Raw genomic sequence first — 22,802 nt, forward strand, 5'->3', positions numbered from 1 at the left:
CTTGAAAATTCCAAGGACAGTGTTCAGGCCCTGAGCTCAAGCCCCAGCTCAAAAACAGAAAATGACATGATAAAAGAGGCAGAGTTTGGAGCTGTATTGCCATAATTACCATGGAGACTTCATGGTCCTTCCAACATCTAGAATCCAGACACGGGAGAGAATAAATATCTCTAGTTTCAAGTCCTACATTTTGTGCTAATTTGTAATGAAAAGCCCTGGGAAACTAACACAGAGAAGAAAAATGTACCCTGGGCAGAGGGTTAAGAGCTGATGCTGATAGGTGATGAGGTTCATCCTATACTTTTGGAACATTCTAGCAGCTCCAGAACAAATGGCCAGCAGAAGTAGTAGATGGTGGCAGTGTTTCATAGGATTTCCATTGCTGAGACAAATAGCTGAGGAAAGAGAAAACATTTAAAAGGAGAGGATGTTCACTTTGGTTCATGGCTTCAGAGACTGCGTTCCATGGTTGCTTAACCACATCACCTTGGGCCAGTAGAAAGGCAGAATACCATGGCAGAGAGCGAGTGTTAGGGCAAAGATACTCCTATCAGGAAGCCAGAAGCAAGGGAGGGAGGGAGGGAGGAGAGAGGGAGAGAAGGAAGGGGGAGAAGGGTTATGTGGTTCCAGTATACTCTGTGTGTGTGTGTGTGTGTGTGTGTGCGTGTGCGTGCGTGTGTGTGTGCGCGCGCGCGCAGGCGCACGCACGCACATGCCAGTACTGGGGCTTGAACTCAGGGCCTGAGCACTGTCCTTGGACTTTCTCAAGGCTAGCCCTCTACCACCTGAGCCTCAGCACCACTTCTGGCTTTTTCTATGTATGTGGTACTGAGGAATTGAACCTGGGTCTTTGTGCATGCTATGCAAGCACTCTTACCACTCAGCCTATATCTTTCTTATTTTAAAGAAAGATCCTTGTAGCTACGTTTTCAAAGCTCATGACCCAAATAAACTTTCAATATTGGTAATGCAGTAATCAATTTGGGAAGTTAATTATGAAAGAATGGCATATTCTTTCAACAATTTCAATTTCTTCTCTCTTTCCCAAATGATTTAGAATGATTAATCATATCTTCTAGTCTCTAGCAAGAACTAAATGACACTTCCAGACTGCTAGCAACAGGACAAAATGTTTATAAGCAGATATGCCATTAATCCACTGACATGTAGTTAGGGGGAGGATGGTCAGGGGACAGAAATGTCATAGGCAACTACAAAAGAGAGAACCCAAAGTGACTGGGCCACAGAGACTGAATCTAACTCTCTTTCCTCCTTGGTGGCACTTCTAGAGCAGGGTCAGCTTAGAGTCTTCTGTACCCATGCATTTTATAGCTTTTTTTTTTTTTCTTTATAAGGCTCTAGGGATCAAACTCAGACCTCAAGCTGGCTGGATAGGTGCTCTACCATCCCTGCTTCCAGCCCTTTTTTATGCTGGCAACTTTTGAGAGAGGTCTTATTTCCTCCCTAGTTTATTGTCTGGATCACAATCTACCCATTTTTGGCTTCCTGTCATAGCTGAGATGACAAACACATATTATCACGCTTGGCTTCTTCCACTGAAATAGAGTCCTGTGGACTTTTGTGCCTGGACTGGGTTCAAACAATGATCCAGTCTCAGCCTCCAAAGCAGCAAGGATTATAAGCATGAGCCACTAGCATCCTGCTTATAGTCTGTTTTAAATTCTCATATTGGAAGTAGAGGTATGGCCCAAGTGATAGAGCGCCAGCCTCGAGCAAAAAGAGCCAAATGAGGGCTAGAAGCCCTGAGTTCAAGCCATAGTTGAATGAAAATTATTATTATTTGTTGTTGTTGTTGTTGTTATTGTTGGGTATTCCTTTTTTTTTTTTTTTGCCAGTCCTAGACTTGGGCTCAGGGCCTGAGCTTTGTTCTTGGGTTTTCTCAAGGCTAGAGCTCTACCACTTGAGCCACAGCACCACTTCCGGCTTTTTTCTATGCATGTGGTACCAAGGAATTGAACCTGGGTCTTCGTGCATGCTAGGCAAGCACTGTACCACTAGGCCAAACTCCCGGCCAGGATATTCATTCTTTTCTCTCCTAATCACCTGCAAATGTAAAACCCAGAGAAAATGCCAACATGAATTATATATTCCCAGACCAGTATAACCTACTGGAACTCAAGCCTTCACTCTCAAAAACACAAGCGAGGGCCCAACTCCCATTTGCCTCACTCTGGCTCTCACTCCATGGATGTCAGTGTGAAGCTATATGAAGCTGAGACACCATGTGCACACATGACCACATCCTGCACTAGCAGCATTTGCTGCCTTTGTGGTTTAAAACCGGCACAAATTAATATATAGCTCAACAGAGCAGGAACGTGAGTTGAAGCTGTGATTTGAATCTCAGAAGTTTTAGACAAAGAATTTTATTTCTTGGTCTTCAGCAACCAAAGACAAAATTCTGAGAAACTATTCTCTTTTCTCCCCTCAACATACACACACACACACACACACACACACACACACACACACACACAAAGTCTGAACATAAGTATTCCATAGTGCTACTATAACATTTTATCTTTGGTGTGTAGGACAGAGATGACTTTTTAAGATTCCTTCTTCAGTGAACCTTCCAAACCATGGTATAATACACAGATATATTTGATCTTTGTTCCTATTGCTATTTATAGGCACAGAGCTCCTAAAACTCATGCTATTTCCTTAGTGGTAAGAGTATATTTTGTTATTTATGACAAACCCTGTTCAAAAGCACCTAAGTTTATTCTAATGAGGTGACTTAGGCTGGGGCTTCTACATAGCTTCAGGATGAGGCTAATAACCAGACAGACCAAATAATTAGAGGGTTGGAACTACTTTCAGCCCCATCCAATGATTGGTGGGTGGAAGGCTAGAGATTAGACTCCATACAAATTCTTACACAAGCCAGGCACCAGTGGTTTATGCCTATAATCCTAGCTACTTGAGGATTATGATTTGAGGTAAGCCTGGGCAGAAGAGTTTATGAAATGCCTTCTCAACCAAAAGCTGTTCACAGTAATGCATATCTGTTATTCTAGCTACATCAGAGAGCCTAAAATATGTAGACTGTGGCCAAGGCACATTCTCAGACAGGAATCAAGACCCAGTCTTAAATATGACCAGTGCAAAAAAGGACTGGAGTTGTGGCTCAGAGACTGAGCATCTGCCTGTCAAGTATGAAGCCCTGAGTTCAAACCCCTGTAATAAACACATACACACACACACACACACACACACACACACACACACACATACACACACACACACACCTCGTGCCCAGTGTGATTGTGAGAGCTTCCAGGTGGGAGACAGAAGTAGCTAAGTGTCTGAAGAGGGCATGGAAGCACCACCCTTAATACACCACTGCATCATTTACAGCTCTTTAATCTGGCTGGTTCTGTGTTGAATTGCTTATAATAAACTAGTATAATAAGAGAAAACTAATTCCCTGAAACTAAGGATCATTCCAACAAATTGCCATACTTGGTTGTGAGGGAGAAGAAATTGCTAGAAGCCCCAAATTTGTCCAGGTTATACAAAGGTATGGGTGGGTAATGGTGACTGATGAGTGAAGCAATAGGAGTGGGGGGAAATGTGAGATCTGACCTAATTCTGGAAATTAATGTCAGAATTGAATTGAATTGCTAGACACCCAACAAAGGAATTGCTGGGAGAGTATATTGTTAGTATTGGAAAACATCCCAGAACTGGTGTCAGGGGTAGGATTTGATAGCTCAGCTTGGGCTCAACAGAAACATGTGGTTTGGGAAGAAAAAGGATGGAAGGATGATAGATAAGGAACTCTGATTCCTGGCTGGCAATATGACCACACACAGAATGGAACTACAACTGCACTGTGGTCAGTCACAAAAGTCAAAGCTACAAAACTTTCCAGTATAATTTAGAAATGGACTCAACTTCTGAAGAGCTTGTTCACTGGACAGATGAAGAAACGTAACCCATTAGTAAAAAAAATGTGAAATACACACTTCAGTTACTGTTAGTGTAATAGTTAAAACAAATGTAAAAGAAAGTACTGAATGAGATCTTTGTGCTGGACTGAGCTCAGATTCTAGTTGGCTGTGCTGGATATTAAACTCAAATTGTGGGGGTGAATGGTTCCCCTCAACGTTACATCCAAGGCAGACAGAAGTCCAAATAATCTGGGACCTGGCTCTGGAGCCTGGCATCTTTAGTGGACGCAATCTTATGGAACTTCCCCCTCAAGCTGTGAGGTTTCTGTTAATAGTGGGAGTCAGTTATTAGAACTGAGTTGTTGGAAAAGTAGAGCCTCCTAGCACTGGGATGACACATGGAAGCAGAAGCTATACTTCCCACATGGCCCTTCAGATGAGAATTACACCTAGGTACCCCCTTTCCCCCATGAGCCCCCAGGACCACCATAACCACCAGCAGCCCTAGTGTCTGCAGTTGGCTGTCTTGTAGCTATACCCCAGATGACATCTTTTGAGACTGGCATGGCTATGGGCTCTGCCATCAGACACACATTGGATCTTCAGTAAGGTACTAATGCTGAGTCCTCCAAGCCCGGCATCACTCACAAGGAGCCCCAGGGAACACAAATGGCACAGCAGCAGCATGGTAGCCCTTTATCTCCTAAGAGATAAAACAGATTTTGCAGTGTACCTAGAGTCAGAGTGACTTTGGCCTGGCACTGACATGATGTGGAACTGTACACGCTCAATAGTCTAATCAAAAAGAAGACACTGGAAAAGTGGAAAACTGCCTCTGATGACAAAAGTTAACTTAGCATAAAAATATAATCGATAGTGAAAGCAGAGCATATAAAAAGCAGTAAATTAGATCAAACCAACTGTTTTGATGTTGATTTTTAGTTAATTAGAATAAAATGATCTTTACAAGAAAACAACAACAACCTAAAAAAAATTAAAAGCTGGGTGCGGTGGCTTATCCTGTAATCCTAGCTTCTCAGGAAGCTGAGATCTGAGGATCGTAGTTCAAAGCCAGCAGGGCACTAAAGTCCATGAGACTCTTATCACCAATTAACCACTAGAAAACCAGAAGTGGCATGGTGGCTTAAGGGGTAGGGCAGTAGCCTTGAGCTGAAGAGCTCAGGGACGAGTCCATGACCGACAAAAAAAAAAAAAAAAAAAAAAAGGCTAGCTAGGTGCCGGTGGCTCACACCTGTAAACCTAGCTACTCAAGACACTGAGATCTGAAGATCGTGGTTCAAAGCCAGCCTGGGAACAAAGGTCCATGAGGCTCCTATTTCCAATTAACCACCAGAAAACTGAAGTGGTGCTGTGGCTCGGGTGGTAGAGCACTAGCCTTGAGCTAAATTGCTCAGAGACAGCTCCCAGACACAAAGTTCATGCTCCACAATGAACCAAAAAAAAAAAAAAAAAAACCAAAGAGAACTGAGTTATTAGACACAAAGATATTGTCTGGAGAATTGAAGAGCTGGCTATTGATATTGGAAAACACCCCAAAAGTATTACTTTTAATAATAGAAAAATGGAAAGAAAATGAAGTTAATATAACTTGATGAATATCTTACAGTCTCAAGATTTGTTGCAGTCTTGTAACAAACTATTAGATGCAAATATATGTGAAATGAACAAATGGAATCACTGTCATTAATCCCACAAATGCAGACTTTCCTTGCAGGGCTGGTTTCTTTAGCAGGCAAAGTCTCACCCATACCTGGGTACAGTGTGTACAGTATAACTTACCTCCTACATCATCATCTTCATTAGCTGGGCCTTCTGCACTATCCACATTTTCTATTTCATGCGATTTGGTTAAACTGTAGTCACTTGAAGCTGCTGGACTTTCTAAAAGACAAAAGGAGGTTTAAGTATGCAATCACTTTTAAAGGATTTTTTTTTTTTTTTTGCCAGTCCTGAGCTTGAGCTCAGGGCCTGAGCACTGTCCTTGGACTTTCTCAAGGCTAGAGCTCTACCACTTGAGCCTCAGCACCACTTCCGGCTTTTTTCTATGTATGTGGTACCGAGGAATCGAACCCGGGTCTTCGTGCATACTAGGCCACACTCCCGGCCCCACTTTTAAAAGATTTTTATAAATGTATATTATCATCTTCATACTCTCTTAGTGATAAACAGAATCCTCTCATATATATCCAAATGTGTGTGTGGGGGGGTAACTCTTCAGTAAAGGTAAGTTTCTAAGGAGGAAAGACCCAGTGTTACCTGTGGGGACAGGTTGCTCCTGACTGTTTTTCAGCTCCGGACTTGGTTGTATATCTGAAGAGAAAGGGGTTATGAAAGATTAGATACACATAGTCCATTCTCACAGATTCAGGCAATCCAGACTTATTAAGAATACTATTTTAGCCAGGCATGGTGGCTCATACCTGTAATCCTAGCTACTCAGGAGGCTGAGATCTGAGGATCGCAGTTCAAAGCCAACCTGGGCACTAAAGTCTGTGAGACTCTTAACTCCAATTAACCACCAGAAAAGCAGAAGTAGCATGGGTAGGGCCATAGCCTTGAGCTGAAGAGCTCAGGGACAACACTCAGGCCCAGGGGTAGGGTGCTAGCCTTGAGCTGAAGAGCTAAGGGACAGCGCTCAGGCCAACTTCAAGCCCCATGACTAACAAAAAAAAGAAAGAAAGAAAGAAAGAAAGCAAACAAGCAAGCAAAGAAGAGGACAGAAGTAGTTTGGCCTAGTGGTAGAGCACTTGCTTAGCACGAGCAAAGACACAGGTTCAATTTCTTGGTATCACATACATAGAAAAGTGGTGGAGCTCTAGCCTTGAGGAAGCCCAAGGAAAGCACTCAGGCCCTAAGTTCAAGTCCTGGACTGGCAAAAAAAAAAAAGAAAGAAAGAAAGAAAAAGAAGAAAGAAAAAAGAAAGCAAACAAGAAATGGCAGAATAAAGAGAATATTGTAAAAGGATATGAAAGTGTCATGAAGAGTTTCCACTGGCCAAGAATGAGACCAGAAAGCAATAAAATAACAGTTATAGTACAGGATTATAACTCATTAAGGAATATGTTTATAGGCCATGTGCTTGTGGTTCATCTGTAATCTTGGCTACCCAGGAAGCTGAAAACAGAAAATTATGGTTCAAAGTCAGTCTGTATAGACTCTTATTTCCAATTAACCAGCAAAAAAGCCAGAAGTAGAAGCATGGCTTAAGTGGTAGAGTGTCAGCATTGAATAAAAGAGGTAAGCAGGGGCTGGGAGTTTGGCCTAGTACTACAGTGCTTGCCTAGCATACACGAAGACCTGGGTTTGATTCCATGGTACCACATACATAGAAAAGCTGGAAGTGGTAATGTGACTCAAGTGGTAGAGTTCTAGCCTTGAGAAAGCCCAAGGACAGTGCTCAGGTCCTGAGTTCTAGCCCCAAAACTGGCAAAAAAAAAAAAAGTTAAGCAAAAGTGCGAGGCTCTTAGTCCAAGCCCTAGTACCAGCATTAAAACAAATAAACAAGGAAAGAAGAGGAGAAAAAAAGAAAAGAAAAAGAGGAACAAGGCCAGGGATGTGGCCTAGTGGTAGGGTGCTTGTGTAGCATCCATGAAGTTCTGGGTTCAATTCCTGGATACCACATACACAGAAAAAGCTGGAAGTGGTGCTGTGGCTCAAGTTGTAGAGTGCTAGCCTAGAGCAAAAAGCTCAGGAAAATGCTCAGGCCTTGAGTTCAAGGCCCAGTTCTAGCATAAAATAAATGAATTTTAAAAGAAAAAAGAAAAAGACACACAAGTTCATGATATTAGTAAGTAGGTAAACCAAGTGCTGGTGGCTCACACCTGTAATCTTAGCTACTTAGGAGGCTGAGATCTGAGGACTGTGATTCAAAGCCAGCCTGGGCAGGAAAGTCTATGAGAATTTTGTCTCTAATAAATTATTCAATAAAAGCCATAGTGGAGCTGTAGGCCAAGTGGTATAGTATTAGCCTTTAGCAAAAAGAAACTCAGGGATAGCATCCAGGCCTTAAGTTCAAGCTCCAGGACTGATGTGTGAGCACGCACACACACACACACACACACAAATAATAATAAATAAATAGGTCAATAAATTGAAAGTCCGATAAGGAATGGAATGCTTACTTTGCTTCAAAATACTTTTTTTTTTTGGTCTGTTGTGGGACTTGAACTCTGGACCTGGGCAATGTCCCTAAGCTCTTCAGTTCAAGGCTGACATCCTACCCCTTGAGCCACAGTGCCACTTCCACTTTTCTGGTGATTAATTGGAACTTTGAACCATGATCCTTAGATATCAGCTTCTTGAGTAGCTAGAATTACAGGCGTGAGCCATCATGCGCACCCAGCTGCTTCAAAATACTTCTGTCCTCAAACACTTATTAATTACAAAACTGAAAGAGTAACTACACAATGGATAGTCCTAATGAAGAACATTGTAGCTGAATGAAGTTATGTGTGATCATTGCCAGTAATGGATGAATGAAAATCGCATGTTAGGGCCAGAAGTGTGGCCTAGTGGTAGAGTGCTTGCCTAATATGCAGGAGGCCCTGAGTTCGATTTCGTAGTGCCACATACACAGAAAAAGCTAGAAGTGGTGCTGTGAGTCTCAAGTGGCTGAGTGGTAGCCTTAAGCAAAAGTGCTCAAGGACAGTGCCCAGGGCCCTGATCTTAAGCCCTAGGACTGGCAGAAGAAGAAGGAGGAGGAGGAGGAGGAGGAGGAGGAGGAGGAGGAAGAGGAGGAGGAGGAGGAGGAGAAGAAGAAGAAGAAGAAGAAGAAGAAGAAGAAGAAGAAGAAGAAGAAGAAGAAGAAGAAGAAAAGAAAGAAAAAGAGAGGCCCGGAGTTTGGCCTAGTGGTTAAAGTGCTTGCCTAGCATGCATGAAAACCCGGGTTCGATTCCTTGGTACCACATACATAGAAAAAAGCCGGAAGTGGTACTGAGGCTCAAGTGGTAGAGCTCTAGCCTTGAGAAAGTCCAAGGACAGTGCTCAGGCCCTGAGCTCAAGCCCAGGACTGGTAAAAAAAAAAAAAAATCAGAGTAGAAAACTATTTAAAGGGCCGGGAGTTTGGCCTAGTGGTTAAAGTGCTTGCCTAGCATGCACGAACACCCGGGTTCAATTCCTTGGTACCACATACATAGAAAAAAGCCAGAAGTGGTGCTGAAGCTCAAGTGGTAGAGCTCTAGCCTTGAGAAAGTCCAAGGACAGTGCTCAGCCCTAAGCTCAAGCGCAGGACTGGCAAAAAAAAAAAAAAAAGAGAGAAAGAGAAATTGGCATGTTATCTGGTTACAAACAAACATACATAATAGGAAGCAAGCCCCAAGGAAGCAAATAAATTCTATTGAGGGATAGTTTACAGTGCTACTGACTTGTATCCTCAAGTACCAGATCATGAGCAATGAAAGAGTGACACCAGACTTATGGACATTGAAGAGAAATAGAGTGTGCAATTCTAATGTGAATCCTCTCGCAGTAAAGAATTGTGGTATCTCATGTCTGTAATCCTGGCTACTCTGGAGGCTAAGATCTGAAGATCATAGTTCAAAGCTAGCCTAAGTAGAAAAGGCCCTGCGATTCTTATCTCCAAGTACCAGAAAACGTTGATATTTCCATACAGAAGTGTAGTTCTCATTGTAGAGTGCCAGCCTTGAGTACAAAAGCTAAACAAGAATGCAAGTCCCTGAGTTCAAGACCCACTACGGGTACAAAACCAAAAACAAAAGACAAGATGGGGAGTCTCAGGATGAAATAGTAGTAATCTATGAATATTAACTTCTTGATCTGATGTCTGTACTGTGGTTATGTAGAAGATAGGACATATTCTCTATTCAAGAATGATAGGGATCATGTCAGCAACTTTTCTCAAAATCTCCGGAAAAAAAACAACAGATTTTTTTTGTACTATTATGCAACTTTTTCTGTGAGCTGGATTGTGTTTTTCAAAGTAACTCAACGAAAAATAGCTAACTGAAATTTCCAACTGTATACTAAAGGGATTCTCAACAGAAAAAAAAAAGAAAGAAAGAAAGAAAAAGAAAACTAGTTCAAAGGTTTCATGAGCAACTGTCATGTGGGAACATCTTTTAGTTAAACGCAGCAAGATAGATGGCTTTTGATTTGGTGACATAGAGGCAAAAGGTCTTGGTCCCTTGAACCTTTTGAACTCTGCAATGACATTTAAATGGGTCTCAATAATATTTTCTTCAGGTGCCTCTATGTGTAGTGTAAATAACACTCCAAGTAACTGGGTATAGCTTCTAAGAGAAAAAGATCGTAACTACCTTAGCACTCACAACCTCAAAGGGTATCTAAACCACTGAAACCAGGCCACATGGATATTCTTTTTAGCTGCTAAAAATTTTTAAACACAAAAGCAAAATAGATTGGAGTACATTTCTCCTCCTAACCCCAAATTCAGAGTTGTTTATATGAATGTAAACTTTTATTCAAAGCCAGCAGAGGATACATGGTAAAATAATTCCCAATTGAACACCAGAAAATTGTTCAATTAAAATGTTCCTAGGGGCTGAGATGTTGGCCTAGTGGTACAGTGCTTGCCTACCATGCATGAAGTCCTGGGTTCAATTCCTTAGTACTACATACATAGAAAAAGCCAGAAGTAGTGCAGCTCTAGCCTTAAGAAAGTGCAAGGACAGTGCTCAGGCCTTCAGCTCAAGCCCAGGACTGGCAAAAAATAAAATGTTCCTAGATGTGGCAAAAACTTTTTACTAGTTAACTTATCATTCTGTCATTTCTTTGCACTTTAGAAAAAAAAAAAAGACAAACCTCCCCAAAATTTCCTATTGGTGGGATCTACTAGGTCTTTGAATTCTGGCCCTGGGCACTGTCCCTGAGCTTTTCAGCTCCAGGCTGCCACCTTACCCCTTGAGCCACAGCACCACTTCTGGTTTTCTAGTGGTTAATCGGATATAAGAGTCTCACAGACTTTCCTAACTGGGCTTCCTTTGGACTGTGATCCTCTGATCTCAGCCTCCTGCGTAGCTAAGATTACAGGCGTGAGCCACCAGCGTCTGACTTACTGAGGTCTTTAATTATCTAGATAGTCAACATGTTTCAAAGTATTTTCCAAAAGAATACACTAAGAAGCTGTAATCCTAGCTACTTAGGAGGCTGAAATATGAGGATCACAGTTTGAAGCAAGCCCAAGCCAGTAAGTCCAGGAGACTCTTATCTCCAATAAACTACTCAAAAAAAAAAAAAAAGGCGGGAAATGATGCTATGGCTCAAGTGAGCACAAGGAGGCTCAGGGACAGTACCAAGGCCCTGAGTTCAAGCCCCAGACTGGCAAAAAAAAAAAAAGCCATACCTGGAGCTGTGGTTCAAGTTAGTAGAGTGCCAGCCTTGAACAAAACAGTTAAGTGAGAGTATGAGGTCCTAAGTTCAAGTCATAGTCTAGACACGATCAATCAATCAATAGATATATCAGCTTCAAAAGATTTTTTAAGATGCTAGAGAATATCATTCGTGTATTTCAAAATAAAGGAGGCAGATTACAAATAAAATTTAAATTTGGAAATGGCAGGAGTTTAGTTAACTGAGACCTTATCAATGATCATATACATGTCTTATTCTTAGCTCTGTCAATTATCTATGAGAAAAACCAAATTATCATTAGCAACAAATTTTGCAATCATGTTCTCCCTTAAATGCTTATGAACTTAGCTTTATTTATAATAGTTAGATAATTATCAAAGAGCAATTAAGATACTAGTTAACACGTTTCCTCTCAGTTTCACAGCTCAGATTTCTACTCACTAATTTGTTTACCCAGTAGAAAGTACAAGATGTAATAGAGAATAAAATGTCAAATTTCAAAAAGAATCCTGTTCTGAATTACCACCTGCATGCAGTGTTGGGGCCCAACAAGTACCAGAAAGTTGTCTCTGAGAGTAGACATTCCTTTTTATTTTCTAACAGTAAACTGACTCCCTTAACCCCATGCATCTTCCAAAAACAAAAAGTAACTTCTCCGACCTAAGAAGTTCACTCATACAGACTAAATCTTTGAAAAGTAAAGCACTATCTACAGAATTTTTTTTAGTCTTACAGCGCTATTTCTCGGGACTGTAAATGTAGCAAAGAATTGCCAGCTATTATCTCTGCCAAAACCTTAGCCAACTCCCCTCATCACCACCACATCAGTGGAATCTACCACAAGAACAGTTCTGAAGATAACTCTAGAACCTTAGAGTCAGTAACATTAAGTTGGAGTAACATCAGTTGAAGTGAATACCTTAAGTGAATACCTAGCTTACAACTCCTTTCCTCATTACATGATGCATACATTTTTTTCTAATAGACCATTACTTGGGCCGGGAGTTTGGCCTAGTGGTTAAAGTGCTTGCCTAGCATGCATGAAGACCCGGGTTCGATTCCTCGGTACTACATACATAGAAAAAAGCCAGAAGTGGTGCTGAGGCTCAAGTGGTAGAGCTCTAGCCTTGAGAAAGTCCAAGGACAGTGCTCAGGCCCTGAGCTCAAGCCCAGGACTGGCAAAAAAAAAAAAAAATAGACCATTACTTGTATAACTTGTTTAAACCCTTCATATACATATATAATACACTTACAGTATATATCATTATAAATTATTAGTGTATTCTATTACATATATCATATATTACACATATGTAATATACTATATTGTTTATAATTATATTAAACTACATATGGTTTAAATTATACATACTGAATTGTATATACTATATTATATATATATATATAATCACCTTTCTATTTCAGGGAAACACTAATGCACATATCAGGGCCTACTCCAGCTTTCTAAGCACACACAGGGCAAATTCTCTGACCATTCTTTTTGTTGGTGTGTTGTCCTAAGCAAAAGATGGCATCTGCACTCATCCCAGTGGTGTAACAAGATTTCTTTCCACCTCACAGTATTGTTAGAAGAGAAACAGATACAGTGGTACCTTATGATTTCACCCATTTTATAGAAAGGATGAAAAAGATTTTTTTAAAGAATTTATTAACATTGATTTTTACATCATATTTTAAATGACAAGTTTAACATACAAGTGCTCAAGGAGGGAATCTCTATTTACAATCACCGGGACTTAGTATTTAGAACTTAATCACAATTAGGCTAAGGGTTTGTATGTCATAGGAACAGAAAAAGATTTTTTAAAACAACAAAAAGTTGTGCTTAAGCACACAGTCTCTGTGACCTATTAAGAAATGAAGATCTATCAGGTATTGGTGGCTCATGCCTGTAATCCTAAATACTCAAGAAGCTGAAATCTAAGGAATCCAGCGTGGGGAAGACATTCCCATTAACCACTAAAAACTTGAAAGTAGAGTCAGGTCCCCAGGGATTTATGCCTATAATCCTAGCCACTCAGGAGGGTGAGATCTGAGGATCGTGTTTCAAAGCCAGCCCAGGCAGAAAAGTCCCTGTAAGACTCTTATCTATAATTGACCACTCAAAAACTGGACATGGTACTGTAATTCAACATGCTAGAGCACAGCACTAGCCTTAAGCAAAAGAACTCAGAGGACAGTGCCCAGGCCCTGAGTTCAAACCCCATGACCAACAACAACAACAAAAAAATCAAATTGAAACTAGAGAACCAGCCTTTAACAAAAAGGCGAAGGGAAAAAGCCGAGGGAGATTGCAAGGCTTTGAGTTCAAGTCCCAGTTTAAGCAGTGCACACACACACACACACACACACATACACACACACACACACACACACACACACACACACACACACACACACACATTGAATCAGGATTCCTCTCTTGAACTTCACAAAATTAACTTGTTTTTAAATGTCTTCCTATGTAGAGATATTAACTGTATTTTTTTTTTGTCTTTTCTTTTTTGGCACTGGGGATCGAACCCAGGATGTTGCACTTTCTAGGCAAGCGCTTTGCCACTGAGCTACATCCCAGCCCCCTATGTAGAGATATTAAAAAGGCCAGAGCCAGAAGATACTTTAGTAATTTCTAATACCTCAATTAAATTATTTTGTGTTATTGTTGATTGAGGGGAAGGGAGGCTTAACAAAGTTTAAGACTTAGAGTAAGAATAATACCTCTAGCCATAAAATACTTCCTTACTTCCGTGGACTAAAGTAAAAGGTTAAGAAATGTCAAGGCTAAGGACACCAGATCAAATACAGTCCATGATAGTATTTATGCTTTTTGTTTATTTCAATATCTTATTATTTATTAATCTTATTTTTTTAGATAAGGTCCTTCATTCTCTCCCCCCGCCCCTGCCATTTATACCAAATGCCTGATGATGAAATTATAGACTTGGCAAGGATGGGATTGCTGCAATCGAAGCCAAAGAAACAAACTCAATGCCTACTCAATTACTGCTGTATTTTCTTGTTAGGTTAGTTATTTCAAAATTGTCAAAATAAATAAATAACTAAATACAAGCCAGGCACAGTGGCTCATGCTTGTAATCCTAATTTCTCAGGAGGCTGAGATCTGAGGATCTTGGTTCAGAGCCAGCCAGAGCAGGAACGTCCATGAGACTTTATCTCCAATAAACTACTCAGAGAAAGCTGGAATGCTGTGGCTTAGGTGGTAGGGTGGTAGACTTGAGATGAAGAGCTCAGAGACAACACACAGGCCCGCGACCGACAATAAATGCATACATATATACATGCATGCATACATGCATTCCCACTTTACCTTAGGTATCACATGCTATCAAATGAACCTATAGAAGAAAAGGAAAATTGGACGCTCCATGTTAGTGTTATTTAAAAGAAAATATTGAACCCAGCATACTCAAATTGAAGTCTTCATTTGTTCAACTATAAAAATGCCTGGAGGGGGCCAGGAGTTTGACCTAGTGGTAGAGTGCTTGTCTAGCATGCACTGAGTTTGAGTCCTTGGTACCACATACATAGAAAAAGGCAGAAGTGGTATTGTGGCAAAGTGATAGAGCCTAAACCTTGAGAAAGCCCAAGGACAGTGATCAGGCCTTCAGTTGAAGCCCCAGTATTGGCAAAAAAAAAAAAAAATGCCTGGAGGGGCCAAGAGTTTGGCCCAGTGGTAAAGTGTTTACCTAGCATACACAAAGACCTAGGCTTGATTCCTCAATACCACATATATAGGAAAAGCTAGAAGTAGATGTGGTGCTGTGGCACAAGTAGTAGAGCTCTAGCCTTGAGGAAAGCCCAAGGACAGTGCTCAGGCCCTGAGCTCAAGCCCGGGACTGGCAAAAAAAAATAAAATAAAATAATAAAATAAATAATAATAATAACTAAAGCCAAAACCAGAATTTGCTATTTAAAGTGCATAATAGACAAAATGCATGAAACCAAACTTCTAGAGAAAAACTAGAGCTCTCTGAACTCTTCAGCTCAAGGCTATTGCTCTACCACTTGACCACTTGAGCCACAGCACCATTTCCAGGGGTTTTTTGGTGGTTAATTGGAGGGAGATAAGAGTTTCAGATGTTAGTGCCTGGGCTGGTTTTGAACTGCAATCCTCAGATCTCAGCCTCATGAGTAGCTAGGATTACAGGCATGAAGCACTAGAGCCTGACAAGAAAGGTAAGTAATCTGTTTGAAAGTTGAATCACTAAAAGAATTAAACATTCATCTTTTTTACTTTTTTCTTTTTGCCTGTCCTGGGGCTTGAACTCCAGGACTGGGCACTGTCCTTGGACACTTTTTTCTCAAGGCTAGCACTCTGCCACATGAGCCACAGCGTCACTTCTGGGCTTTTCTGAGTATCTGGTACTGAGGAATGGAACCCAGAGCTTTGTACATGCCAGGTGAGCACTCTACCACTAGACCATACTCCCGACCATCTTCTTTACTTTTGAACATAGAAATTAAACTGGGGCTAGGCACTGGTTGCTCATAGCTGCAATCTTAGCTACTCAGGAGGCTGAGATTTGAGGATCGAGGTTTGAAGACAGCCTAAGCAGAAAAGTCCATGAGATTCTAATATGTAATTAACTACCAAAAAGCAAAAAGTAGAACTGTGTTTCTCAATTGTAGAGCACTACTCTTGAGGAACCAAAAAGCTCAAGGTCAGGACCCAGGTCCTGAGTTCAGTCCCCAGGATCATCACACACACACACACACACACACACACACACCAAAGCAAGTAAAGACCCTATAACCTCTGCTCTCCAAAAGGAATAAATACTACATCAATAAATAATTTTTCCTTGATACAACTAGCACATGCATACATGTGTGCACCCACACACATCACAGATAAACAGAAAAGTAAAACAAGTTGGCACCAGATGGAGAAGGGAGGACTAGAAAGTGGGTAAAAACGAATGAACTTGGTCAATAGTTTATTCACATGTATGGGGAAAAATTAGAACAATGAAACATGTTAAAATTTTAAATAGGGGAGAGTGATAGAAAAGTGAGACTACATGTATGGAACTCCACTTTAAACAACTAATGGATGCTGGCAAAAATAAATAAATAAATGAATAAGCAAAAACCCTTCCCCTAGGTGAGGGAGATGAGGGCCTGGCAAGGGGTCATCATTATATGATACTAGGAAGAGATCATCAGTAGAGATCTGGTAGCACGGGTGCCTGAGATGAGTCCTGAGATATCAATAGGCAACCAAGAGAGCATGAAAATATTAGCAAAGATAGGGAAGTGTGAAGTAGCTTGTTAGTCTTCAGGAGGTGCAAATAGAAACTTTAAAAAAATATTTTCTACCCCAGGACCCCATGGTCTTTCTGTACCCATAGTTCCCTAAAATGCTGCCATTTCAACGTCCACACTCTCATAACAGAGGGCAAGAAAACAGCACCTGGAAGTTAAATCTGTTCATCTCAACCATCCAGAACACAGAAAAGGACCTGAAAATTAAAAGCAGCTATCGTGGGTACGTGTAAAAGCTGATCTCAAGAAATAAAGCTGGAGCGGGCGGGCGGTGGCTCACACCTATAATCCTAGCTACTCAGGTGGCTGAGTATCTGAGGATCAAGGTTCAGAACCAGCCGGGCACAAAAGAACCTGAGACTCTTATCTCCAATTAACCTCTAGAAAATGGGAAGTGGGGCTTGGCTCAAGAGTAGGGTGGTAGACTTGAGCTGAAGAACTCAGGGACAAGGCCCAGGCCCAGGGGTAGGGTGGCATCCTTGAGATGAAGAGCTCAGGGACAGCGCCCAGGCTGAGTTAAAGCCACATGACCCACAAAAAAAGAAATAAATCTGATGATACTGACTTATACCTGTAATCCTTTCTATTCAGGAGGCTGAGATGTGAGGATCACAGTTCGAAGCCGGTCCAGGCAGGAAACTTCATGAGACTATTATTCCCAATAAACTATTCAAAAAAGCTAGAAGTGGTGCTGTGAAAGTGGTAGAGTGCTCACCATAGGGAAAAGAAGCTCAAAGACAGCACTGAGGCCCAGAGTTCAAGCCCTAGGACTGTCTAAAAAAAATGAAGATAGTGGCCGAGAGTGTAGCCTAGTGGTCGAGTGCTTGCCTAGCATGCACAAAGACTGGGGTTTGATTCCTCAGTACCACATACACAGAAAAATCCAGAACTGGTGCTGTGGCTAAGTGATAGAGCACTAACACTGAGGAATGCCCAAGGACAGTGTTCAGGCCCTGAGTTCAAGCCCTAGGACTGGCAAAAAAAAAATGAAGATACACATACACATACACAGAGTAACAGGGAATGTTTAATGTAGAGAAGTCAGTTCTGCACAGTTTAAAATAACCCATGAGAATAAATTAAAGAAAAATATGTTAGCTGGTCATCTTATTTGTGACCCACAGAGACAATGGGTCACTGAAATAAAGGTATTTGCTTTGTGCCTAGTTTATAAAGCAAGAGGAATGTAATAAATGTTTAAAATAAAAAAAAAAACTCTACTGAAGCTGGGTGCCAGTGGCTCACAACTGTATTCCTAGCTACTCAGGAAGCTGAGATCTGAGGATCATGATTCAAAGGCAGTCTGGACACTAAAGTCCATGAGACTCTTATCTCCAATTAACCACCAGAAAACCGGAAGTGGTGCTATGGCACAAGTGGTCGAGCTGAAGAGTTCAGGGACAGCGCCCAGGCCCAGAGGTCAAACCCCACCACCACCAAAAAAGAAAAAGAAAAAAAAAACTTTACTCAAACTGTTAAAGACTTTACATTAAATGAGAAATCTGCTGTTATCTGAAATTCAGAATTGTCTAACTTCCCAACCATACCAATAAAAAGCAACATTAATATAGCACAATAATAAAATTTACTGATGTGGTCTTTGGATAGCAAATATTTTAGGTTACTATGAGAAAAGACAAGAGTTAGAGCTTTGATATTCCTTGTGCACATCTATTGATGAATGAAAAGATAAATAAATTTAAAATGTTTTTATATTACTGAAAGAATGACTGGTCCTAGTCTTATATTTTATAATCACCAAATTAGGCAAAAATACCTCACACATTATTGAAAGAGGTATATACTAGAAGTCAAATCTCTATGCCAGCATGAGATAAAGATATCAAGATTTTATTAAAATATTTTAAGTGTGAAAAATATGAGCTGTAGGAGGCTATAATTAATTTATATATTTTTATTTTATTATATGGAGGACTTAGTGCTAGAATAACCAAGCCCAATATTAAGCTCTTATTTTTGCAGGAAGAACACTATACAACATCCATTATTACCGATCTACAAATTTCAATATGATTATCTAAACTCATAACTTTTTTTTTGCCAATCCTGGGCCTTGAACTCAGGGCCTGAGCACTGTCCTTGGGCTTTCTCAAGGCTAGAGCTCTACCACTTGAGCCACAGCACCATTTCTGGCATTTTGCTATGTATGTGGTACTGAGGAATTAAACCCGGATCTTCCTGCATGCTAGGCAAGCACTCTACTACTAGGCTAAACTCCTGGCCCTAAATTCATAACTTTTTAAATTATTGATCTATATTCTATCCCTTTCAAAATCTATAAATTCTTCATAGAGCATTTATGAGTCTTATCTAAAAGCCTAATAGGACATATCATAAAATAATTTATTTAGTTTAGTTTCTTTATTTCACTTTAAATAAATGAATAAATATTTTACAGTTTCTATGGATTTACATAACTATGTACATTATTTTGATAAGTGATGTGCTTAAAAACTAATAAAATAGTCCAAGTATATTGATTTATAACCTCACAAGGGTAAATTAATTATTTGTGATAACTAAAGCAGGAGAGTTTTTTTTTTCTTTTTGCCAGTCTGGGGCTTGAACTCAGAGCCTGAACACTGTCCTTGGGCTTTTTCCTCAAGGCTAGTCTATCACTTGAGCTACAGCACCACTTCCAGCTTTTTTCTGTGTATGTGATACCACATACACAGAAGCTGGGTCTTCGTGCATGCTAGACAAGCATTCTGCCACTAGGCCAAACCCCTGGCCCAGGAGAGTTTTTTTTTTTTTTTAAATAATTTTCCCATAATATACAGCACCCCTACTTTTAAAAACTATTCTTGGGGCCAGGAGTTTGGCCTAGTGGTAGAGTGTTTGCCTAGCATGCATGAAAACTGGGGTTCGATTCCTCAGTATCATGTACATAGAAAAAAAGCCAGAAGTGGTGCTGTGGCTCAAATGGTAGAGCTCTAGCCTTGAGAAAGTCTAAGGACAGTGCTCAGGCCCTGAGTTCAAGGCCCAGGACTGGCAAAAAAACAACAAAAAAAAAACACCTATTCTCTCTTTTTTTTTTTTTTTTTGTGGGTCATGGGGCTTGAATTCAGCCTGGGCCTGGGTGCTGTCCCTGAGCTCTTCAGCTTAAGGCTACCACCCTACCCTTGAGCCAAGCCCTACTTCCTGTTTTCAAGAGGTTAATTGGAGATAAGTCTCAGGTCCTTTTGTGCCTGGATTAGCTTTGAACCTTGATCCTCAGATCTCAGCCACCTGTGTAGCTAGAATTACAGGTGTGAGCCACCACGCCTGGCTTAAAAACTATTCTTCTTAAGCAATGAAAATTTTTGACTGTTAAAAATTATACTTTATAAGCCATTATTTAAATATCCATAATGCAATTTTATATATTAATTGTACAAAAGGGTTTCATCATGATATTTCCATATGTACGTACAATGTACTTGAATACAATAAAATGCAAACTTCTTTAAAGTTTTTTAAACCCTGATAATTATAAAATGAAAGATAAAGAATTCTTCACAAAAGAAAATACTTCAAGTTTCTACTTAGACCAATGAAACTTGCTGAAAATGTTTTAAGAAGTAGGATACAGGAAAAGGGAAGGGGGGAAACAAGATGATTGGGAGGGGGAGAGGGGAAGGAACAAAAACGAGAAGGGGTATCCATGTGTAAGAAGTAATGCAGCTACTACCTGGTGAATATAACTGTAACCCCTCTATACAGTAACCCAACAATAAAAAAAAAATTTTAAGTAGGATACAGGAAAATGACAGAGTAAAGTAGATTAGGATACATTGTTTGTAAATGTCGCAATGAAACCCCTTACAACTAATGTATGCTCATTAAAAAAAAAAAAACAATGTTCTATTTACTAGGTATATACTACTGTTCATTGAATTATCATTTAGCAATTAAAGCAGTAAAAAACAAAAAAAGTAAGTATACCATACACAAACTGAGGATTTAAGATTGCATTGTTACATTTATATAGTGCAACAAAACTACCACTTTTGTCCATGAGCCAACTTACTTAACTGTAAAACTAAAGATACCAAAGATCAGGCAAGGTTACTGTCAATGGTGAGAGTCTGAGATTCTTGTGAAGAAAATATTCCATATTTCCATCATATTTATCAACTTTCCACCTTAGTTAAGCATCATTACCTCATTTTTTCATAAGATAAATACAATTCTCAAATTCTGTTCTTCTAAAAAGTACGTCCTCCTCAAAGTTGAGCTACAGCTGCCATTTTCAAAATTTTAGAACCACTTCTTGAAAAAGTCTTTTGAAATTACCCAGCGGCTGGGAAAGCGTAGTTAATCCAAGGAAGTCCATACCTCTAAAAGTTTGTGCAGCAAGCAAAGTTTTATAACCTCTTAAAAACTGTACTTGAGCCTGATTACTTACTATAGAGGGAAAGCTCATTTAGAAGATCGAGTTCCAAGGTCAGTGACAATCATTTTAAAATATGTCTCTCCACTATGACAGCGTTTACCCCTTAGAAGAAATGTAGAGGTTGAAAAAGAAAGAAAGCAAGAAAAGGAAAAGGAAAAGGAAAGCAGTTACCTTCCATTCAGAACAAGCCACTCAAGTCACTCTAATTCCAATGGACACCGAGGCCAGGAATGAAAAAAAACAAAACCATTGCCAAGGATGATTCTATTCCCATCTGCTCAGCGGCGCCCCACGAACGCTCTTCCCCTGCAGGCTTAGGGTTGCTTCCCCACCCAAGGTCTGACACACCCCAAGGAAGAAAACTGCGGAGCAAAGCCATCGCTTTCCAAGATAGGAGAAAAGGAGGTACGTGAGCACTAACCCGCTGAGATACTTTTTCCCCTCCCTTACTTTTGACAAAAAGAAATCCACAGAAGTAAACCTGTAGCTGCAAAAGGAAGCCCCTGCCGTGTGCACCTCTGGAGCGTCTCCAGGACCCCTGGTGCACTCGGAGGAGGAGGTGGCTCACCTTCCATGTCTGCGCCTGGCTGAGGGCTGCAGTGAGGCTGGGGCTGCACCTGGGGCTCCCCGGCCACTCCACGTGCTCCTTCGGTGGCTGCTGGAGATGCCCGGTGCCGGGGAGTCCCGAGGTCCGGGGACGCGCGCTTGACACTTCGGCGCTGATGTCAAGGGCCGGCGGAGCGGGCGACCCGCTGGTGCGCGAGGTTACAGCGGCGCTGGCTGGCGGAGGCTTTAAAGAACGCAGTTCAGCACCTTCACCCCTGGTCACACCGGAGGAACCCCCACAGCATGGAAACGGTGCATCAGTAACTGCTTCCCCATGTCTATTTTAGGAGATGAACCGGTGAGAGGGCAAGATCCCACGGCGGGACGGGGTCCGCTCAAGTTCACCTCCGACAGCCTGGCACTCTGGGTGTGTGGATTGGGGATGGTATAAGCTATCATACCATGAATGAGAATTCACGTCACTGCTTGTTGAGAGTTGAGTGTTCCTTTCCTTTCTTCGGATCTTCACGGGCATCACCTTCTTGGTTTTAGGAAGAAAAAGTACTTAGTGAAAAAGTATTTCAATGCAAAAGTATTGGGGAGGGAACCTTTTAACCAATCCAATTTTGTAGTTTAGGGGAGCAACTCTCTTTTGGGTTGATTGGTTTGCCAAGACTCACAAAGTACAATTCTATGTGATTTTTTTTTAACCACTCTGCTTTCTTTTTAATAAGACACCTTACAAACTATATAGAGGAAGTATTGGGAAAGTAAATGAGGAGAGGAGGGTGGGAGGGAGTAGTAAGATAGTTATCCAGAGAAACATGTTGGTTCCCAGAGATGAGCCAGTCAACATCTCCCTTCCAACATCCTTCTTACTTTGTTTGACTGTAGGGAGGAGAAAGGACAAATGACTTTAGTTTTTAAAAGCAGGATTTCTCTTCACACTGAGAAATCAAGAGATATTATTCTGTCCAGTCCTTCCAATGATGTCCAATGCATTAAGAAGACAATACATAAACGGTTCCACTGGTATCTTTGTTACAACACTGTATCATTAGTGTATAGAAATGTATTTGAGACTTAAGGTTGAGGGCTGAAGAAACCCATACCTAATAGTAAAAATATACACAATGCAATTTTATTAGTTTAGATGTTTAAATAGCACTTTGGTATAGGTGGCTGTGCCATATATACATATATAACACATGTGTCATTATATATGACATCTCATGTAATTATGTATATAATGATGTAATATATGTAAACAACATATACAACATACT

General features: G+C 40.7%; 1 protein-coding gene across 1 annotated transcript in view; it reads right to left on the minus strand.

The window, feature by feature from the left end:
* Positions 1-21,659, minus strand: part of Ikzf3 (IKAROS family zinc finger 3) — a 74,472-nt gene extending 52,813 nt beyond the window's left edge. Inside the window, exons 1-3 of the mRNA XM_090350776.1 lie at positions 21,539-21,659; positions 6,195-6,248; positions 5,718-5,819 (exon numbers count right to left, since the gene is read on the minus strand). Coding sequence (XP_090206902.1) covers positions 5,718-5,819; positions 6,195-6,248; positions 21,539-21,545 — 163 coding nt within the window. The 5' untranslated portion in view covers positions 21,546-21,659. The remainder of the gene's footprint in view (positions 1-5,717; positions 5,820-6,194; positions 6,249-21,538) is intronic.
* Positions 21,660-22,802: the final 1,143 nt, after the last annotated feature.

This window comes from Megascapheus bottae, chromosome 17, assembly GCF_031878675.1.
Source record: "Megascapheus bottae isolate mThoBot1 chromosome 17, mThoBot2.hap1, whole genome shotgun sequence".
Lineage (NCBI taxonomy): Eukaryota > Metazoa > Chordata > Mammalia > Rodentia > Geomyidae > Megascapheus > Megascapheus bottae.